Source organism: Mustela nigripes, chromosome 2 (genome assembly GCF_022355385.1).
Source record: "Mustela nigripes isolate SB6536 chromosome 2, MUSNIG.SB6536, whole genome shotgun sequence".
Classification (NCBI taxonomy): Eukaryota; Metazoa; Chordata; class Mammalia; order Carnivora; family Mustelidae; genus Mustela; species Mustela nigripes.
The window spans coordinates 92,716,047-92,739,594 of record NC_081558.1 but is presented as its reverse complement, the minus strand read 5'-3'; the positions used below and the strand labels follow the sequence as shown (position 1 = coordinate 92,739,594).

At 38.5% G+C, this 23,548-nt stretch overlaps 1 protein-coding gene and 1 non-coding gene across 3 annotated transcripts in view; one reads left to right on the top strand and one right to left on the bottom strand.

Annotated features, from left to right (window-relative positions):
• PCCB (propionyl-CoA carboxylase subunit beta) overlaps window positions 1-23,548 on the bottom strand; it is a 104,520-nt gene that overhangs the window by 58,542 nt on the left and 22,430 nt on the right. For both annotated transcript variants that reach the window (XM_059390974.1, XM_059390975.1), the window contains 2 exons: window positions 17,094-17,204; window positions 1,028-1,136 (listed from right to left, as the gene is read on the bottom strand). In XM_059390974.1, coding sequence (XP_059246957.1) covers window positions 1,028-1,136; window positions 17,094-17,204 — 220 coding nt within the window. The remainder of the gene's footprint in view (window positions 1-1,027; window positions 1,137-17,093; window positions 17,205-23,548) is intronic.
• LOC132012651 (U6 spliceosomal RNA) lies at window positions 19,440-19,544 on the top strand. The gene has a single exon (XR_009402656.1). It is a non-coding gene; the product is annotated as a U6 spliceosomal RNA (small nuclear RNA).

The following is a 23,548-nucleotide window of genomic DNA, read 5'->3' as shown; positions in this document are numbered from 1 at the left end:
TGGCTCAGGCCGTGACCTCAGGGTCTTAAGATCAAGCTCCATGTCAGGCTCCACTCTGTACATGGCGTCTGCTTAAGATTCCTCCCTTCCTCTCCCTCTGCCCCTCCCACCATCTCTTTGAAAAAAAAAAAAAAATACACACACACACAAATATATTTCATCAAATGGAAGACTTCACACATGTAAAGGAGGTGTGACTTACTAAGAAATGCCAACAACTAAGTGATGACCCAATGTCTTAACCACTGAAGTGTGCACTTCATTTGTACACTGAAGTGTGCAAATCGGTCACACCAGCTTCTCATTGCTTTGAAATCTTTCCAAGAGGCAATTTCTCCTGACTTTAGTTACACTGCTTATTTTGTTGCAGACAATCCTTTCATAATCTGATGTCTTTTTCCAAAAATATATGGAATTCCCATCATTCCTCCAACAACAAAGTCTTCATTAATGCCAGATTCATGCCCTACTACTAATAATACTATGCCACTCTATATAACAATAACCTTTGTTTCAGTCCGAAGTACAAAATAATCTTTGTACATTTTGAACTCTGCATGTGTGGCATATATCCTCGAAAAGATGAGGAGCTATGACCAAGTTTATGAAAATATGGGCCATGACCAGCACATTATGATCATACCTGGCCAATGGCAATTGGTGATACTGCCATCTAAGACATACCTCAACTTTGGATTCAAAGAAAGTCATAAGACAGCATTTTTAAAGGTTCAACAGAGTGTGTGTGTGTGTGTGTGTGTGTATAGTGTTATACCTCTTGCAGCCACCTTTTCGGTAAGTTCGAAAATTTTAAAGACTATCAAAGCTTTAGTAGTAGCCTGCTTTTGTTTAACAAATCTGAGGTACTAAACCTATCTTTATTACTATATCTGTAAAATACACCATACCACACTTCTCTCGAAATTGGCCAGTTAAATAACATTTATAAAAGACTGTCGCTATTCTCTTTGCCAGTATTCACTTCTCAGTGTTTAAAAACAGTAAGGCGAGCCTCGAGGACTCTAACCTGACATGGTGGTATGGGTCCTGGCACCACCAAGATCCTCCTGAGTGACATCCTCATTGGTGACAGACTTCACAACATCCGGGCCAGTGATGAACAGGTAGGAGGTGTCCTGAAATCAGAATTCCAGAAGGATCAATCTCAGAGCACCTTAAAGCTGATATAGCCAAAACAAATGCAGAGAAGTTAGTGATATGGTGACAGAACCAGCTTGAGATGCTGCTCAAAGATACCTATCCAAACTAAAGCCCCAAGGTTTCCCTGCCGCACTGTCTACTAAGAAAATCTTCACTGTACGGATCTACCACAGAAAAATTATTTGTAGCACGCCTAACGTTGCAGGGTCTGTAAACACCTTAACTGGTAGCCTTATCCGAGCTTGTTATGCACCAGGCATTTTTCTAAAGCACTTCATGGGACTGTGTAAGTAAGCCCCAGTACTATAAATGGGGAAACTGAGTCACTGTGACAGTATATATAGTTTACCTAAAATCAACCAGTCACCTTAAGTTAAACCATCTGGAGACCAGGAAAATCAATGATTTCTTTAAGAGTGACAGGCATTTCATTTTTAGTTTTTAACTTAAAGGCATTTTGTAAAACATTAAAAAAGAATAGGAGATATAGTAGAATATAAGTCCATATCCAAATCCTTAATCTCCAGGCCTCCAATTTCCCTCCTCAAAGGCAACCACTGTCAGTTTCTCTCTTTGCAAGACATCCATACATATCATATGTGAACATTAATATATATATATATATATATATATATATATATATCTGCCCTCTTATTTTCTTCCCAGCACAAAGTCCTACATACATTGTTCTAGAACTTCTTGAATACCATTCCGTATCAGGACAGTAGGATATTTATAATAATTTAACTGTACCTGCCAATGGTCATTTAGGTTATTTCCAGTATTTTGCTATAACAAGCATTTCTGCAGTCAATATCTTACTACAGTCATCTCTGGCAGCTCACTGTTCATTTTCTTTATCCATTTTTCTATTGAATACTTATTTTTATGTACTAAGGAAATTAGTTCTTAGACTGATACGGGTGTTTTATCAGTCTGTTTTATGGAACCTTGGCTTGGAACTCTGCTAGAAAGGTCTAGCTAGAAAGGTCATTCTTCCCCACTCCACACAGACTCATAAACAAATGTTCCTGGGGCGCCTGGGTGTCTCAGTGGGTTAAAGCCTCTGCCTTTGGCTCAGATCATGATCCCATGGTCCTGGGATCAAGCCCCACATTGGGCTCTCTGCTCAGCGGGGAACCTGCTTCATCTCTCTCTCTCTCTGTGTGCCTCTCTGCCTACTTGTGATCTCTGTCTGTCAAATAAATAAATAAAATCTTTTAAAAAAACAACAAATGTTCAGAACAGCATTATCTGTAACAGTCAAAAACTGGAAAATAATCCAATATCCATCAACAGGTGAAATCTCAAAATAATTATCCCAAATGAAAGAATCCAGCATCCACCCTTCCCACCACCCACCTATACTTTTTGTATGTGTTTTATACATAGAAAATGTCATTCTGAATGATTCTGTTTATATAACATCCTACAAAATGCAAGTCAGTTTATTGTGATAAGAAGCAGATGAATGGTTTGTTACCTGAAGACAGGGCTGAGAGGAAGGGAAAGATGGATTACGATGAGGAAACCTTTGTAGGGGCTGGCTATGTTCATTATCTTGGTTGTGGTTGTGGCTTCGCAGTTGTATTCACGTGTCAAAACTCAAACTGCACAACTCTTATATGTGCAGTTATCATAGAATTATATCTCAAAGTTGTTAAAAATAAAAAACAAACAAACTGGAAATTGCAAAGAACCAAGAATATCCCATACCCACTTGAAGAATAAGGAGGGATAACTTGCTATACCAGCTCTCAGTACTTGTCATACAACCTCTGTTATGAAAACAGTGTGGTGCTGGCACAGGGATAAGCGAACAGACCCCAGAAGAGCTCTGTGAAACATTCTCGATATACAGACACTTGATTAATGACACAGGTGGCATTCCACAGTAGGAAAGGATGTGCTTTTCAATAAAAACCTCTCAGTCAACTAGGTAACTGTACTGAAAAAAATGAAACTAGCCTCTCTTTCATACTATGTGTGAACTTCAATTCCAACTAGATTTAAACATAAATGTAAAAGGTAAAATAATAAAGTTTTTAGAAAAATGATCTTCATGACTTTGGGGTAGAAAAATTGTGTCAATTGTGTCAAGAACTAAGACACATTACTCATAAAGTTTACATTTCACATTGGTTCTCCTATCAAAAGGGCATAGAAGGCAGCTTGAAGGGACTCCCATTGGCTAAGTGAGGACAATTTGAACATGAAAACAAATGCTAGAAATGGATTAGAAACACGTAAGTAGAACAGGAAATCCAGGAACCCACAATAATAACAAGTTCATGAAATAAACAAGTGCCCAAGGAAGCAGGGCTCTTCCTTAGCGTAGGATGCCAACTGATATGAAGCAAATGGTAGAGCTGGTAAATGCCAATTTTGTAGAAATTGGTTTAGACAAATATCCTCAATAGATGCAAAATCAAGGAGAAAAAGTATAATGTCAAGTCGCATCCTTGCATGGTGTCTATCTCCCCATAAGTATTAATCAGTTACAAAAGGAAAAACAATAAATACACAGCAGAGAAACCAGACAACACCTTGAACAGTGATCAAATATCATGGATGAGGGGCAAATGGCCATCACTTGTCTCTAGATGTGATCATCTGAGCAGGATAGATCACTTACATAGTAGACACACTGGGATAACTACTCTGAATCTAATCATGAGGAAACATGAGATAAATACAACTGAGGAACAATCTCATAATTTGTTTTGTAGCCTTTGAAAATGTCAGTATCATGACAAAGTCTGAAGAACTGTTGCAGATTAAAGGAAGATTAATAGGATATGGTAACTAAGTGCAGTATATGATTCCCAAATGGATCCTTTAATGGAAGAAAAAAAATACTATAAAGGACATTATTGGGACAACTGACCAAACAGAATCTGAATGGTAGAAGAGATTAAAGTATTATATAGGATAGATTATACACTGAACACACATAAAACAAGTCTTAATAAATTTAAAAAATGACAAAAACAGCTTGAATGGTTTCAATCACAATGAGATGAAACCAGGAATAGAACTGGAAAATTCAAATATGTAGAAATTAAACATCACACTCCTTAAAATAAAAAAACAAACAAAACACTGTGATAAAGACAAAAGTCAAGTGAAACTGGAAAATTAACTTAAGACAAATGAAAGTAAAAACACAGCATATAAAACCTTATCTGATACAATAAAAGCAGAGCTAAGAGGGGAAGTTATAGCTGTAAACACACTAGGAAAGAAGAAAGATCCCAAATACCCTAACTTTATACCTTAAGAAAAAAAAAAACCACCTGAACCTAAAGTTAGCAGAAAGAAGAAAATAAAGATCAGAGCAGAGCATGAGAAAATAGAAAAGCAAGATATAACACACATGTACACACACACACCCCTCAATGGAACCAAAAGTTCATTCTTCAAAAGGATTAGCAAAGCTGACGTATCTTTTGCTAGATGGACTAAGAAAGAGAGAGCCAAAGGACTAAAATAAATGAAAATAGGGACATTACTGCCAACTCTACAAAAAATAAAAAGGATAAGAGTACTACAAACAATTCCACACCAAATTGGATAACCCAGATGAAATGAACAATTCTTAAAATAACAACCTATAAGACTAATCAGTAACACAGGGCTTTACCAGTGCATTTTACCAAACATTTCAAGAAGAATTAAATATCAATTCCTCTCAAACTCTTCCAAAAAAATTAGAGGATGAAACACTTTCTAAGGCCCACCATTACCTTAATGCCAAAGCCAGACAATAGAAGAAAGCTACAAATCAATATCCCATATAAATATTGATGCAAAAATATTCATGTTACTGGCAAACCTAACCCAACATTTTAAAAGAATTACACAGCAAGACCAAATGGAATTTTTACCTGACATTTAAGAATGGCCCACTGCAGAGATATCAATGTAAAAATACTTCAATAAACAAAAGGAAGAAAATTACATGATCATCTCAATCGATGCAGAAAAAGTATCTGACAAAATTCAACATCCTAGCATGATAAAAATACTCAGAAAACTAGAAATAGAAAACATAGTAAAGGCAATTTATGAAAAACCCACAGCTAGTATCATACTCTGTGGTGAAAAACTGAAAGCTTTTCTTCTAAGTTCAGCTAAGAAGGCAAGGATCCTCATTTTCACCACTTCTAATCAACATAGTACTAAGAGTCCTAGCCAGAGCAATTAGGCAAGGAAAAAAAAAAAAAAGAAAAGACCTGCAAATCAGAAATGATGATGTAAAAAAAAAATCTGTCTGCAGATGACATGATTTTATATATAGAAAACCCTAAAGAATCCACAGGGGCAAAAAAAAAAAAAAAAAAAAAAAATTAATCAAAGTTGCTGCATACAAAAAATTAGCTACATTTCAGACACCCTCTCGGTTGCCTGAATTGCTTAGACTCAAGGAGGGCTATTAGGTCTGGGTCCAGAGTCATTATTTCAGAGTAAGATGAAAAAGGAGGCAACAACCACTGCCATTTAATGCATAGCTAAGAGTGGAGGTTTGGTTACATCTAAATTCAAAAGCAAACTGGAAATTACATTCAACCACTTTTTTTTTTTTTTTTTAAGTCAGAAACAGGAGTCCAAGATGGTGGAGGAGTAGGAGACCTTAATTTCATCTGGTCCCAGAAATTCAGCTAGATAGCTATCATAGCATTCTGAACATCTGTGAACTCAACCAAAGTTCTAAGAAAAGAATTGCTGCAACTCTACAAATAGGAAAGCAACCACTTTCTGCAAGGTGTGGAGAAGTGAATCTGAGGCAATATACAGGAAGATAGATGGGAGGGAGAAGAAGGGAACTTCCATCAGTCAGCTCCTGGCAAGTGGTAGAGCAGCAGAGCACAAAACTGGAACTTTTAGAAGTCTGCTCCGCTGAGGGACATCGCTCAGACAGCGGGGGGTGGGTAGAACCCCCACTGGGACAGTGTGGTCTCAGATCCTTGGGTCACAGGAAGACCAGGGGTGCCTGAATGAAGCAGGCACCAGAGTGGGGAAGCCAGCCGCAAACAGTGAGCCCAGAAGTAGGCTCTCAGCTTGGGGTTACCATAAACCATGAACCCCAGCACATATGGGTGACTAGTCTCTAAGCAGGGGCCCAACCAGCAGCAGAACAGATGACTCCCCCTTCCTCGCCAGGGAGGTGCAGCATAGGAGCATGCCACAGGAATCTGCAGGGTTTGGAGACCCAAAGCAGGGTCATGTGCCAGAAACAGAAACACTCAGTCACAGGCCAGGTGAGCATGGAGTGTAGCTGGAGACTAAGGAGACAGGAGTGACTGACGGCTTTTTGCTGAGGACTCATTGAGGAGTGGGGCTCCGAGCTTTTGGCTCTAGGGCCAGAGATGGGGAAGCAACCATTTTCATTCTCATCCTCTAAGCTATACAGAAAGGCTTCAGGGAACAAAAGCCACATAAAGCAAATTTAAGAAACAAAACGGTGGATCATAGGGCAAGAGAGGAAAAAATAAAACAAGATGAAACTAGATAGGAAGACAAACGAGACTCCTAATCACAGGAAACAAACTGAGGGTTGCTGAAGGCAAGGGTGGTAGGGGGATGGGGTAACTAGGGGATGGACATTAAGGAGGGCACATGATGTAAGGAACACTGGGTGAACCACAGACCTGTACTCTGAAACCAATAATACATTATATGTTAATTAACTGAACTTAAATTTTTAAAAATATCAAAAAAACACTTTTAAACCACCTGTGTTTTTTTGTTTTTTTTTTTTAAAGGCACTGAATTGACTTAAGTATTCTGTCACTGTTGGCTAGCAGTTTTCTTAGGTCTAATTTGGGTCACTAATTCGGCTCACCAAATCATGCTGTATCTTGACGTGGCAGGGGCCATGGCAGGGGCCAAGGCAGATGCCCCATAATGGGCAACTTTGACGTGAAGATTATTTTAAGATAAAAAGCAATCAATATCCAGCAGATTCAGGAAAAGCTCTTTACCTTCCCTACAACTGCCTGAAAAGAATTTAGATAGAGGACCTGCTTCAGAAAGATAGCTATCCCAATGGAAAACTACATTATACCACGAACTAGGTATGGTAGACAGGGAGGAACCTAAAAAGGCCTATTTGCTCAAAGTCTTCAATGTCCCATTGTTTCTGAGTGGCCCAGCAAACATTTGTTTACCAAACATTTACTCTTTTTCATCTTCCTGCTCCTTAGCTCAGGACTACAAATATACCTCATTCTGCCTATTTTTAAAATTTCCATGTCTGTGTAGATTCTCTGGAGGTACGAAATTAAATTTGATTTTCTCCTGCTTTAAAAAAAATTAGCTGCATTTTTATAGAGCAACAAACAATATGGAAAGGAAATTACAAAAATAATTTCATTTATAATAGCTTCTAAAAGAATAAAGTACTTAGGAACGACTTAACTAAAAAGGCACAAGATTTGTACACTAAAAATTATAAAACATCACTGAAAGAAATTTAAAAATTCACAAATAAATAGAAAGACATCTCCTATTCATGGGATGAAAGACTCAATACTGTAAGATGTCAACACTACCAAAAACAATATACAGATTCAATGCCATCCCTATCAAAACCACAATGACTTTTTCTTACAGAAGGAGAAAAGTCCATCCTAAAATTGATGAGGAATCTCAGAGTACTCTGTATAATCAAAACAATCTTAAAGAAGAACAAAGTTGGAGGACTCACACTTTCTTGACTTCAAAACCAACTACAAAGCTACAGGAATCAAAACAGTGTGGTACTGGCAGGAAGGCACATAGACCAGTCAAAAAACAGAAAGCCCAGAAATGAGCCCTTATACAGATGCTCAAATGGTTTGGCAATGATACCTATACCATCCAGTGGAGAAAGGACAATCTTTTCAATGAATGGTGATGGAAAAATGGCATATTCACATGTAAAAGAATAAAGTTGGACTTTATGTTTTACCATATACAAAAATTAACTAAAAGGGACCAAAGGCCTACAAAGAAGAGCTAAAAGCATAACACTTAGGAAATGGGCAAAGTCTCATGACACTGGGAAATGGGCAAAGTCTCATGACATTGGATCTGGCAACGCTTCTTAGATACAGACAAAAATTCAGGGGCAACATAAGATAATAAACCGGACTTAATCAAAATTACAATCTTGTGCAAAGGGTCCTACCAACAGAATGAAAAGGCAGCCCACAGAATGTGAGAAAATATCTGCAAATCACGTATCTGATAAGTAACTAATATCCAGAATACTTATTTTAAGTATTTATATACTTATTTTAAATATTGTAACTCGACAATAAAAAGTAATTCAAAAATTAACAGGGGCCTAAGCAACATTTTTCTAGATATATCTCCTCAGGCAAAAGAAACAAGAGCAAAAATAAACTATTGAGACTACATCAAAACAAAAAAAGGTTTTGCAAAGCAGAGGAAATGATAAAACAAAAAGGCAACATACTAAATGGGAGAAAATATTTACAAATGATGCATCTGATAAAGGGTTAATATCCAACACCAACAAAACTCAACACCAAAATAATCCCACTGAAAATGGGGAGAAAATATGAACAGACATTTCTCCAAAGAAGACATCCGGACGGCTAACAGAAACGTGAAAAGATGCTCAACATCACTATTCATCAGGGAAATGCAAATCAAAACCACAATGAAATGTTTCCTCATGGGGCGCCTGGGTGGCTCACTGGGTTGAGCCTCTGACTTTGGCTCAGATCATGATCCCAGGATTCTGGGATAGAGCCCCGCATTGGGCTGCTCATCAGGGAGCCTGCTTCCTCCTCTCTTTCTCTGCCTGCCTCTCTGCCTACTTGTAATCTCGGTCTGCCAAATAAATAAATAAATGAAATCTTTAAAAAAAAGGAAAAAAAAGAAATGTTACACTCACACGTGTCAGAATGGCTGAAATCAAAAATACTCTAAGAAACAACAAGTGTTGGTAAGAATGTGGGAAAAAAAGGATCCTTCATGTACTGTTGGTGGCAATGCAAACTGGTGCAGCCACTGTGGAAAACAGTGGATGATGTTTCCTAAAAATTTTAAAGAGAAATAATACCTGACCCAGTAATTCTATTCTTAGATATATACCCCAAAGAACAAAAAGAGAATGCCACAGAAACAGTACAAAAACTTGTACATCAATATTTGTTGCAGTTTATTTGCAATAACCAAAAGCTGGAAACAGCTGGATTCCCTGGATGGTTCAGTCCACTAAGCATCTGCCTTTGGCTCAGGTCATGATCTTGGCATCCTGGGATCAGAGTTCCACGTTAGCTCTCCACTCAGTGGGGAGTCTGCTTGTCCCTCTCCCTCACCCCCTCCACCTGTGTGCTCTCCCTTGCTAATAAATAAAATCTTAAAGAAAAAAAGGGTGGCTCAGTGGGTTAAAACCTCTGCCTTTGGCTCAGGTCATGATCCCAGGGTCCTGGAATCGAGCCCCGCATCAGGCTTTCTGCTCAGCAGGGAGCCTGCTTCCCTTCCTCTCTCTGCCTACTTGTGATCTCTGTCTGTCAAATAAATAATTTTTTAAAAATCTTTAAAGAGAAAAAAAAAAGCAGCGGTGCTTTAGTGGCTCAGGTGGTTAAACATCTGCCTTCAGTTCAGGTCTCATGATCTCAGGGTCCTGGGATTGAGTCCCACATTGGGATCTCTGCTTAGCTGGGAGTCTGCTTCTCTTTCTCCCTCTCCCTCTTCCTGTTCTTTAATAAATGGATAAGATCTTTGGGGAAGAAAATTTAAAAAGATGGAAACAATTCAAGTGTTCACTGACACATGAATGGATATTTAAATGTGGCATATACATACAAAGGAATATTAACCAGCCTTTAAAAGATGGCAATTCTAACACATGTTACAACATGGACTAACTCTGAAGACATTAGGCTAAATGAAATAAGCCAGTCACAAACAGGCAGATACTATAAGATTCCAAAAATTCACAGAAAGAACAGTGTTAGGAGTAGTAGGGAATGGTAAGCTAGTGTTTAATAAGTAAAAAGTTTCAGCTGGGATAGATGAAAAATTTCTGGAGATTGCTGGTGGTGCCGGTATCACAAAAATGTGGATATACCTAATGCCATAGAACTGTAACTGAAATTTTCCATTTTTTACTTTTTTATGTATATTTTACCACAATTTTTAAAGTACTACATCAGTGTTAAGCTTCCTGAATTTATTAACTAGTTGTGAAAGAAAATATCCTAATTCTTAAGAATTATATCCAGAAGCATTAAACAGTAAAGAAACATGATACATACAACCCACTCATGAATGGTTAATAATTCTGAAAATTTGGTTGCCTGGGTGGCTCAGTTGGTTAAGCATCTGCCTTTGGCTGAGGTCATGACCCCAGGGTCCTGGGATTAAACCTCACATAAAAATAAATAAATATATAATAGAATTCTGAAAATTCGAAATTCCAAAATAAAGACTTTTGAAACACTGTTCAAAAGGTAGCATTAAGAGGAGGAAAGCTGCAAATCACAGTGTGGGAGAAGGCAGCTGCAACATATAACTGATAAAGAACTTACATCCAGAATATAAAAAGAACTCCTAAAAATAAGAAAAAAACCCACAATTCTTAAAATGGGCAAAAGAGATGAACAGGCACACCACAAAAGAAGAAACATATGAAAAGGTGCTAAATCTCATTAGTCATGGAAATGCAATGAAAGATCATACCACATGCAAACTGGCATAATTAAATCATACTAATAAAAGTGCTGGCAAGGATGTGAAACAAGTTAAATTCTCACACACTGCAAATAGAAGTGTAAATTGCTCTACCGTCTTTAATGAACAGTTAGGCATTACCCTAAAAAGCTGAAGATATGTGCATCCTATGACATAACTATGCTCTTACCCTGAGAACCAGAAACCAAGGTACAGGTTTAAGAATGTTTAGATCACGGAGCACCTGGGTAGCTCAGTGGGCTAAAGCCTCTGCCTTGGGCTCGGGTCATGGTCCTGGGGTCCTGGGCTCAAGCCCCGTGTCGGGCTCTCTGCTTGGTGGGGAGCCTGCTTCCCCTCTCTCTCTGCCTGCCTCTCTGCCTGCTTGTGATCTCTCTCTCTCTCTCTGTGTCAAATAGATAAGTGGATAAATAAAATCTTTTAAAAAAATGTTTATATCAGCATCCACAGCAATGGCAAAAATCTTTAAACACAAAAGGTAGTAGAACGCATGAATATGTTAAGATAATTTACTACAGATTAAAATGAATGAACTATATTTACAGAGAACATGGATAAATCTTAAAAACATAATGAGTCATAGTCACACACAAAAGAATGAACAAAAGAATGAATATTATATGATTTCATCTTATATTAAAAGTCAAAACAGGCAACAAACCACAACTTGTAACTATAAAGCAAAGCAAATACAGATGATTACCATAAAAGCTGAGATCACAAAGAATTCTGGACAGGATGAAAGGAGGCAATAGTGATTAGGAAAGGTAATAGGAGGAGGGCTCCTGAAGGTCATTTCTTGAACTCAGTATTATTTACATTGATTTGCACTTAATAATTGTCAAACTTACGTATTTTACGTACTTCCCTGAGTATGAGACAATTAACAGTGCTTAAAAAAATTTAAATTAAGTGGGAGAGAGGCAAAGACAGAATCAGGGAGACAAATTAGGACTCTGCAATAATCCAGGTGGGATGCTTGAATTAATATGGTAGCAGTGTAAGTAGTAAGACATACGAAGCAATATAATTTTAGATTACATTCTAAAGTAGAATGAATATGACTTGGAACTGAACTTGGCACGTGACAGAAAAAGAGGAGTTAAAATGGTGCAATGTTTTTTCACCTGGGCCACTGGAAGGCTGGACTTGCTCTTTATTGAGATGGGGAAGGCTGCAGGAAAGCAAGTTGGAAGAGGCTTGTAAGAGACCAAAACCTATGAAGTTTGAGATACCACTGAAGGCCAAATGGAAACACTGGTAGGTACCCAAATGGGTAATCCTAGAGTTCAGGAGTATTCCATCCGGAAGACACAGATTTGAGAGCTGTCAGCAAAGAGCTGAATATTTAAAGTTTGGAGATGGGATAAAAATCAGCCAGGGAAGGAGAGAAGAGCTAGAAGAAGAAATCCAAGAATTACAGTGCTTCCAAGTTTCAGAGGAAGGAATGATCAGCTAAGTAAAATGCTGAAAGGTCAAGTAAGATGATGACTGAGAAATGTCAACCGGAATTTAGTAATGCTGGAACCTTTGAGGTCTTTGATACAAAAAACTGACATTATGGGTTACGCTGAATAGAATAAAATCCATTTCATCAGAAACTAAATATTTGAGTATATTCACATCTATTTCTCAATTCTATTCTGTTCTCCTGGTCTATTTATTTATAAATTAATGAACCAGTTTGTTATTTCACTTTATATTTTATCACCTAGCAGAGCATGCCACTCATTATTTCTTTTATGGAATATCTAGTCCTTTAAAAATCAGTCTGGTAGCATTTTTATTGCACTCTCATTAAACACATCAAATATTTAACATGTAGAATGATTAAGACCTGATGATTAGTTGTGGAGGACTAAAGAGGGGAGATGGCACTAATATGCAGATACTAAAAGTTCTGCAAGTGCAGAATGGGATTGCTTAGCACACTAACACATAACTAATAAAAAAGGACAAACACCAAAATCAGTAGCTTTCTCTACACGGAAAAAGGAAAAGAACGTCAGCCCATTCACAATAGCATCAGCATAATAAAATACTCCAAATGAATTTAACAAAGGAGGTGGGAAGATCTATACACTGAAAACTCTAAGATTTTGATGAAATATACTGAAGATGACAAAAATAAATGGAAGAGATCACATGTTCCTGGATAAGAGTATTATTAAAATGTCCATACTACCCAGAGCTATCTATAGATTCAATGCAATTCCTTTCAAAATTCCAATGACATTTTTGACAGAAATAGAAAAAAATAGTCTAAAATTTGTATAGAGGGGTGCCTGGGTGGCTCAGTGGGTTAAGCCTCTGTCTTTGGCTCAGGTCATGATCTCAGGGTCCTGGGATGGAGCCCTGCATGGGCTCTCTGCTCAGCCTCCCCTCAACCCCTGCCTGCCTCTCTGCCTCCTTGTGATCTCTGTCTGTCAAATAAATAAATAAATAAATCTTTTTTTTTTAAGTCTTTTAAAAAAATAAAATAAAATAAAATTTGTATAGAACCACAAAAGACCCCAAATAACAAAAACAATTCTGGCAAAGATAATTAAAGTTAGAGGCACCATATTTTTGGATTTCAAACTATTCTACAAAGTTATAGTAATCTTTTAAACAGTATAGTATTGGCATAAAAACATACTTGCAAACCAATAGAACAGAATCAAGAGCCCAGAGGCAAACCCTCATATATACTACCAACTAATATTCGACAAAAGAGCCAAGAATAGTCAATGAGGAAAAGTTAAGGATCTTCAATAAATGATTTTGGGGGTGCCTGGCTGGCTCAGTTGGTTAAGCATCTGCCTTCAGCTCAGGTCATGGTCCCAGAGTCCTAGGATCAAGTCCTGCATTGGGCTCCCTGCTCAGTGGGTAGTCTGCTTCTCCCTCTACTCCTCCCCTTTGCCTGTGATCTCTCTTTCTCTCTCTTTTAAGCTTTCTATCTCTCTCTCAAATAAATAAAATCTTAAATAAATAAATTAAATTTAAACAAATGATTTTGGGAAATCTGGATCTCTACAGGCAGAAGAATGCAATTACACCCATATATTCAACTGGTCACAAAAGTTAACTCAAATGGATTAAAGGCTTAAAGACCTGAAACCATAAAAGTCTTAAAAGAAAACATGGCAGAGGATACCTAGGTGGCTCAGTCGACTAAGCGTCTGACTTCAGCTCAGGTCATGATCCTAGGGTGCGGGGATCGAGCCCCACATAAGGCTCCTGGTTCAGCAGGAGCCTGCTTCTCTGTCTCCTTCTGCCCCTCCCGTGCTTGTGCATGCTTCTTTGCTCATTCTGTCTCTCTCTATCACTCTCAAATAAATAAAATCTTCAAAACCAACTTTTTTTAATTTAAAAAAAGAAAACATAGGGAACAATTTTATGGATACAACACCAAAAGCAGAAGGAACAAAAGCAAAACTTAACAAGTAGGACATCAAACTGAAAAGCTTCTGCATGGCAAAAGATAAATCAACAAAATATAAAGGCAGCCTACTGAATGAGAGAAAATATTTGCAAATCATATATCTGAAAAGGGATTAATATCAAACATATTTAAAGAACACCTACAACTCAGTAACAACTACAGCAGAAATCTAAAATGGTAATTATGTGAAATGAAAAATGTATTTTTTTTAAAGATTTTATTTATTTATTTGACAGACAGAGATCACAAGCAGGCAGAGAGGCAGGCAGAGAGAGAAAGAGAGAGAAGGAAGCAGGCTCTCCACTGGGCAGGGCGTCTGATGCGGGGCTTGATCCCAACACCCTGGGATCATGACCTGAGCTGAAGGCAGAGGCTTTAACCCACTGAGCCACCCAGGCGCCCGTGAAATGAAAAATGTATTAACTAACCTTATTGTGATAAACATTTCACAATATACGTATATATAAGGATATCACATTGTACACTTTAAACTTACACATGCTATATGACAATTGTACCAATAAAGCTAGAAAAAAAAATTTTAATGAACAGAGGACATCAACAGACATTTTTCCAAGGAAGACATACAAATGGTCAACATCACTAATCATCTGGGAAATGTAAATCAAAACCAAAAGGAGGTGCCACCTCAGCCTGTTAGAATGGTGATTATCAAAAAGACAAGAATAGCTGTTAGCAAGATTGTGGAGGAAAGGGAACCCTTGTGTACCATTGATGGGAATGTAAATTGATACAGCCACTATGGAAAACATTAGGGAAGTTCCTCAAAAAATTAAAAATAGAATCACCAACAATTCTACTTTTGGATATATAGGCAAAGGAAACCATCAACAAAACTAAAAGACAGCCTACTAAATGGGAAAAGATATTTGAAAATGACATATCTGATAAAGGGTTAGTATCTCAAGTATAAAAGAACTGATACAACTCAACATCTCCAAAACAAATAACCCAAACAAAAAAATGGGCAGAAGACACAGACAGACATTTCTCCAAAGATGACATCCAGATGGCGGCTAACAGATAACATGAAAAGATGCTCAACATCACTCATCTTCAGGGAAATGCAAATCAAAACCACAATGAGAGTAGAGCTTAAATGTTCTCACCACAAAAAAGAAATGGTAATCATTTGAGATGTTGAAGGTGCCAGCTAACACTAGGGTTAGTGATGGACACCAAGAAGGCTGGAGAGGTGAGAAGAAATGCCAGGGACAACAGAGTGGAAGCAAAGGGAAACAAATGTTGCTAATACGCAGGCAAACGTGTGTTAAAGATCACTGGCAGTGACACAGAAAGCACTGGTGACCTTAAAAGAACCAGTTGTAGTAGAGCGAGGGGGGCAGAGCAAATTGGAATGTGTTAAGGAGACGACAGGAAGATAGGACTAGGGCAACAGCCACAGGGAGATGCAGGGTAAGGGAGGGCTTTTGGGTTGTTTTGAAGATAGGAAATACCTAAATAGGGGTCAGTTCTGATGGGAGGACCCAGTACGAAGGGAGAGGCTAAAGATGACAGATGGAACAGAATGGATAGGAGGAAGCTGGCTACTGAAAAGGTGTGAAGAGTTGCAATACATGATATGTACAAATGTAGGAAGACGGGGAGAGATGGGGCTTAGCCAAAGGAATTGCCACCTCTGTTTCTGGCAGGAAGAAGAGGACTGGGTGAGCTCAGGTAGATGCTGATTGTGCAGGCAAGATAGAGGGAATTCTGCTTTGGTCAGGAAAGAGATGTGGTCATCTGAATTTTTAAAATCCATCCCTATTGAACATAAATATTGTTTTCAGTCTGTCTCTAAGAATAGAATACCTGGATCAAAGGGTAAGCACCTTTCATAATTTCTCAATTCTTACTGCCAAAATACCTCGAGAAAAGTATTTACATTCCTTCTATTTACAGTTTTCTCCTCATATTGGAGGACGATCTTTACCTCTCTCCCTCAAATCTGTCTTGACATTTATTGTTTGTTATTATTAAATATATTTTATGAGGAAAAGACTAATTTTTTAAAAGATATCAAGTTAAAGTAAATACCCATGTATAAGTGCAAGTAGGCCTCATTTAAAATTAGAAATCTCATTCTACTAGAATTATGTTCTACAGATAAAGCACCTCTCAAAATGAAGTTAGAGTTCAGATTTACCATTACAGATGGTATGTAATGAAATGGCAAACAGCCGAAGAAATAAAGATGGGATATAGGAAACAACTTCACAATAAAGTAGATTACAGAAAAGACTTCCATGAAAAACATTTTCTTTCTTTTTAAGACAGGGAGAGAAAGTCGGGGGAGAAGTAGGCAAAGACAGAGGGAGAGGGAGAGAGAGAGAATCCTCAGCAGGCTCCATGCCCAGCACAGATTGTAACACAGGACTTGATCCCAAAACCCTGAAATCAAAACCTGAGCTGAAATCAAGAGTCAGGTGCTCAACCAACTGAGCCCCTCAAGAGCTTCCATGAGGAACTTTTTAATAGGATTTAGGAACCAATCACCCCTCTAGGCAGAAGATAGGATCCTTTGATTACTTAAAAATCATTTGCAATTCAAATCAACAAGTAAAACCACCCAACAATGAAGTACACAAGCACATTGTCACAGAAGTCCCATAAGCTACAGATTTCAGCCAAAACCTTCCCTCCACTAAGATCTTATCATTACCATGCTGAGAGCCGCAATAATGCAGGTAACCTAGATCTAGGTCAGGAACTATTTTTATTGCAGGTGAGTTACTACACAATTCTCAAAGGGCAGGAGAAGCAGGCCCTTCTTTCTTACCTTAACCATGAACGTGAAATCAGTCAGAGCAGGGGAATACACAGCCCCACCAGCGCACGGGCCCATGATCAGAGAAATCTGAGGGATGACTCCAGATGCCAGGACATTCCTCTGCCAAAAGAGAAAGGCAAGGCATGTGGTTACAGAGGTGTTCAAGGCACTACCTGCAGAAAATAAAGGCAGTTATAAAATTACATTTGGCTTTTAGTCACAGAAATTCTATGCTAGCGGCAAGAGACCTAATCAATACAGGTTCTCCCAAAATTATATATGCAGTTTCTCCTCATAACAGGTGGAACAGTTGGCTTATTACTTTTGGTGGCAAATACCCTCTCTCCTCTCCTTGGCAGTAATTTCCAGAAAGCTCCAACAGGGCATAAGCTCAGAGAGACTCTATTCACTCTTACCCCAGCCCCAAACACACGTCAGGTCCAGCACCCCTATCTGCATAAAGCTAGCTGAAAAAAATGAATGAAAACCTTAAGCAAAACATACAGGAGCCATGAGCTCTATTTAGAGTCCCTTCACACCTGCCACAGAGGGTACCCAGCAGTTACAAGGCAAGGCTAAGAGGCAGGTGCTACATTACTCTGAGTCTTCAATGTCTGCCCATGTCTAGGCAGGGCATATGGGGAAAGGAAGGTAGCAGGAGCCAGGAAGTCTCCATGGGGACAGAGGTATGTGAAGGCTCAAGCCCCAGGCCACCTCTTGGGAAAAAAGAAAAAAAAGAGGGGGGTGAGGTCTAGAGGACCCAGGCAAGATGATAAAGTCCAATGACTCCTTGCCCAACTCCTAACTCTTTTCCTTCGCCGGGTTATATCAGCGTAAGAGATGTTCACTTTTAGCCATTTCTTGGCTCTGAGCCCAATTTCTTTCTTTTTCTTTTTTTTTTTAAGATTTTTATTTATTCACTTGACAGATCACAAGTAGGCAGAGAGGCAGTCAGAGAGAGGGAGGGGAGGAAGCAGGCTCCCTGCTGAGCAGAAAGCCCGATGCGGGGCTCAATTCCAGGACCCTGAGATCATGACCTGAGCCAAAGGCAGCGGCTTTAACCCACTGAGCCACCCAGGCGCCCCTCTGAGTCCAATTTCTACAAGTCATAGGACATAGCTGAGGACAGTACTAAAAGCCATCTACAGAGAAGATTCTGGGAAGATGGCAGAGTAGGAAACACCAGGAATCCGCCCTCACGTGGACAACTGCACTGACATAATCTGATAAAACTTTCTGAAATTCTAGTCAACTGAAGGCTTCCAACTCCCAGTGGAAAATTTGGAGAATAATTTGGAGAAAAATTGTGCCTAATTTCAGTCTATTTTAGCTCTTAGCACAAGAGCCACTACTCATCTGCTGCTCGCTAGCCACAAAGCAGACAGCAGGCATGCCCTAGATTCCTGCAGCAGCTTACACAGGGCTTTCAGGAGCCAGTGTAGGTGAAAAGCACTCTGTCCTCCAAATATGAGGGATCACTTACTGCTGATTCTGGTTAAAGAGATGTAGTTAGAGAAATAGATGGCCATTGTTGTACTTCGTTACCCCACTGTTACAAGCCCCGGTCCCTCCAAGTCAGCATCACTAATCATTTGGTAAATACAAATCATAACCAGAATGAAGTAGCACAAGACAAACACTGGGATGGCTACTACCAAACAGAAAACAAGTAATGTTGGTGAGGATGTGGAGAAATTGAACCCTTGCACACTACTACTCGGAATGTAAACTGGTACAGCCATTGTGGCAAACAGCACGGAGGTTCCTCAAAAATTTAAAAATTATCATGGAATCCAGAAATTTCACTTCTGGCAATATACCAAGAAGAATGAAACCCAAGATCTCAAAGAGATATCTGTACACCCACATTCAGAGGGAAATTACTCACAATAACTGAAACAGAAAGGAACCTAAGTGCCCATCAATGGATGAATGAATAAGCAAAATATGGCATGCATATATATATATATATACAAATACACACACACATACATACACACACACAGTGGAATATTACTTAGCCTCAAAAAAGAAAAACTTCCTGTCACATGCTACAACATGGATAAACCTTCAGGACATTAAGTGAAGTGAAATAAGCCATTCATAAAAACACAAATCAGTAAGATCCCAGGCAAGCTAGTACAGTCAATCTGGAAAACAGACTGGGGTTCCTCAAAGACACAAACATAGTGTTCTGAAGGGGCACCTATATTCCAATATTTATAGCAGCAATGTCCACAAGAGCCAAAATATGGAAAGAGCCCAGATGTCTCTCAACAGATGAATGGATAAAGAAGATGTGATACATCGATAAATAATGAAGTATTACTCAGCCATCAAAAAGAATGAAATCCCGCTCGCTTCGGCAGCACATATACTAAAATTGGAACGATACAGAGAAGATTAGCATGGCCCCTGCGCAAGGATGACACGCAAATTCGTGAAGCGTTCCATATTAAAAAAAAAAAAAAAGAATGAAATCCTGCCTTTGCAATGATGTGGATAGAACTAGACAGTACTATGCCAAGGGAAAATAAGTCAATCAGAGAAAGATAATTATAATATGGTTTCACTCATTTGTGGAATTTAAGAAACAAAACAGAGGAGCATAGAGGAAAGGAAGTAAAAATAAAACAATACAAAATCAGAGAGGAAGATAAACTATAAGAGACTCTTAATCATAGGAAACAAACTGAGGGTTGCTAGAGGGGAGGTGGGGGAGGTGCTGGGGTAACAGGGTGATGGGCATTAAGGAGGGCACGTAATCTAATGAGCACTAGGATGTTAATACAACTGATGAATCACTGAATACTACCCCTGAAACTAATAATATACTGTATGTTAACTAACTGAATTTTAAAAATACAATACGATTCTATTTATATAAGGCATATAAGGTCAAAATCACACGGACATAGTAGAATGGTGATTGCCAAGGGCTAAGGAGGGAATAATAGGGAGAAACTGTTTAATGGGTATAGAACTCCAGTTTTTCTTTTCTTTAATATTTTTTGAGTTAATTTTTTTTTTTTAGTAATCTCCACACCCAATATGGAGCTTGAACTTACAACCACAAGATCAACAGTTGCATGCTCTTCCAACTGAGCTGGAAAGGTGCCCCACAAGTTCGTTTTGCAAGATGGATAGAATTACATGGATGAATACCGGTTATGGTTGCATAACATTATGAATGTATTTAATATCACCGGATATACACTTAAAATGGTTAAATTCATAAATTTCATGTGTATTTTACAACAATAAAAAAGTTGAAAGAATTATCTATATCATACAAAAAATAGCAAGGTGTGTGAGTGAACTCCCAGCTATGGCAGAGGAAAGAGTTCAGAAAATTCTCCCCTCTAAGAAACAACTAAAAAACTGAAGGAAATTGTCAAAAACAAACATTTTGGGTGCCTGGGTGGCTCAGTGGGTTAAGCCTCTGCCTTTGGCTCAGGTCATGATCTCAGGGTCCTGGGATTGAGTCCCGCATCAGGCTCTCTGCTCGGCAGGGAGCCTGCTTCCTCCTCTCTCTCTCTCTGTGATCTCTCTTGTGATCTCTGTCAAATAAATTTAAAAAAAAAAAATTTTTTTTTTTAAAAACAAACATTTGGAGGCCTAGGAATCAGACCAAATATTAAGAAATTGAGAAGTGCTTACTGATTAAAAAAATTAAAATAAAACTGTTAAACTTGAGATGAGAACAGTGACATACTTAACTAAAGCTGCTACCATTGCCCACACCTCAGGATGTCCTCCAGGGTGAAGGAAAATAACAACAGACAGTAAGTAAAATCCAAAGGAAGCAAGTTACATCACAAAAAATGTTAAATATGTGATTAAATATACAATACTGTATATAGTTCTCTCTTAATACTTTAAAAGACAAGATTATATAAAGCAATTATTTTAATACTTTGTTGTTAGACTTATGAGATATTTAACAATAACAGAACAAAGTAAGGGGAATAAAATGGAGCTATATGGGATCAAAAATCCTATATTTTACCAGATTTAAGTCAGGTTTAATTTGAAGTAGACTGTGATCAATTGACATACATATAATCCTTAGAGCAACTATCAAATAACTCAATAAACACAACTTTTTTAAAAGTCAAAGGAATTAGAAAGCTACACTTAAAATATGTGTTTAACATTAAAGAGTTGGGTGATGTCATAGATGATGCTGGAACAAGATGCTCTAAGAATCTATGCCTTAAACTAAACATCTATTGAGTTTGCAGGAACAGTCTGAAGCAACTATTTTGGAACTCTGGAGGCTAGCGGAATCATCACATACCTCAGAACCCTGGAGCAGGCAGCTATGGGGACTGACAGCCCATGCTTCTAGTGTGGCTAGCTGATGTCAAAGTAGGCAATAAGGACCCTGTCCTCCAAAAATCAAAAGTCCTCCAATATGTGTATTTATTACGAATCATGGCTTTTGATCAATAAAGGACCAGTACAGAGGCTGGTAATTGTTTCAACCTTGACAGGTTCAAGTAGCTCTACAGCTGAGATGGGATTTAAAGAGACAGTTTCTTGGGACACTTGGATGGCTCAGTCAGTTAAGCATCTGCCCTCAGCTCAGGTCATCCCAGGGGCCTGGGATCAAGTCCCATATCAGGCTCCTTGCTCAGCGGTGAGTCCGCTTCTCCCTCTGCTTGCAGTTCTCCCTGCTTGTGTTAACTCTCTGACAATAAATAAAATCTTTAAAAATAAAAAAAACTAGACAGATCACTTTTTTTCTAAGGATTTTATTTATTTACTTGAGAAAGATACAGTAAGAGACAGCATGAGAAAGGAGAAGAGGGAGAAGCAGACTCCCGGAGGAGCTGGGAGCCCAATGTGGGTCTCAATCCCGGGACACCGGGATCATGATCTGGGCCAAAGGCAGTTGCTTAACCAATTGAGCCACCCAGGTGCCCAACACATCACATCTTAAAAACAAATAAATAAATAAAAATAAAGAGGTTCTTTTCAAGGAGCTAGACATTTAATGAAATCTTTGTCAGGTCACTGATTGACTGCCAGAAACTTCAGTGACCACACTCAACATGTAACATATTTTTGCGGAAACAGCTCAGAAAGTCACAAATGGATAGATTCAGCCCCCAACAAGCAAAACTCCACAATCTCTGACAGGTGAGTGAATTGGATTTCCAACATTACCAGAAATACACATAATTCCCAGCACTCAACAAAAACAAGAAATTACTAAACACATAAAGAAACAGACTACTACAGACCATTTATAGGAAACAAAGAATTTGACAGAAACCATCACTAAGGAAGCTCGGACATTTGAATTGTCAAAGATGTTATAGGAATGGTCCTTTTTTTTTTTTTTAATAATTTTAAAAGAGCGAGTGCACCCACATGAGGAGGAGAGGCAGAGGGATAAAAGGGAGCCTGACAGAGAGCTTGATCTTATGATGCATGAGATCATGACCAGAGCAGAAACCAAGAATGACACTCAACCGACTGAACTACCAGGCACCCCAGGAGTAGTCTTAAATACAGTCAATGAACTAAAGGAAATCATGAGGGGGGAAAAAAGGAAATCAGAAAGACAATGAACAAAATGAGTAGGCCAATAAAGAGACAGAAATAGAAAGAAACTAAACAGAAATTCTGGAGCTGAAAAGGACAGTAACTGAAATGAAAAGCTTACTAGAGGGGTTCAATAGCAGATTTCAAGCAAAAGAAAAATTCAGAGAACTTAAAGATAAGACAACTGAAACTATTCAGTCTAAGGAGAAGCTAAGAAAACAATAAAGAAAAATGAACAGCCAGAGGAACCTGTAAGGAATTAGACATGTACCAACATAAACATAATAGTACTCTCAGAAGAAGAGGAAGAGGACCCTCGACTCTATAGTGAACTAATCTTTGACAAAGCAAGAAAGAATATCCAATGGGAAAAAGAGAGTCTCTTCAACAAATGATGTTGGGAAAATTGGACACATTTCCAAAACTGGACAGCCACATGCAAAACAATGAAACTGGACCATTTCCTTACACTATACATAAAATTAAACTAAAAATGGATGAAAGACCTAGATGCAAGACAGGAAAATCTACCAAAACCCTAGAGAAGAACACAGGCAACAAGCTCTGTGAGTTTGGCTGCAGCAACTTCTTGCTAGACATGTCTCCAAAAGCAAGGGAAACAAAGGCAAAAATGAACTATTGGGACTTCATCAAGATAAAAAGTTTCTGCACACAAAAGGAAGGAGTTGACAAAACCAAAAGACAACCGACAGAATGGGAGAAGATATTTGCAAAAAACATATCAGATAAAGGGCTAGTATCCAAAATCTATAAAAAACTTATCAAACTCAACACCCAAGGAACAAATAATCCAGTCAAGAAATGCACCTGGGTGGCTCAGTGGGTTAAGGCCGCTGCCTTCGGCTCAGGTCATGATCCCAGCGTCCTGGGATCGAGCCCCACATCGGGCT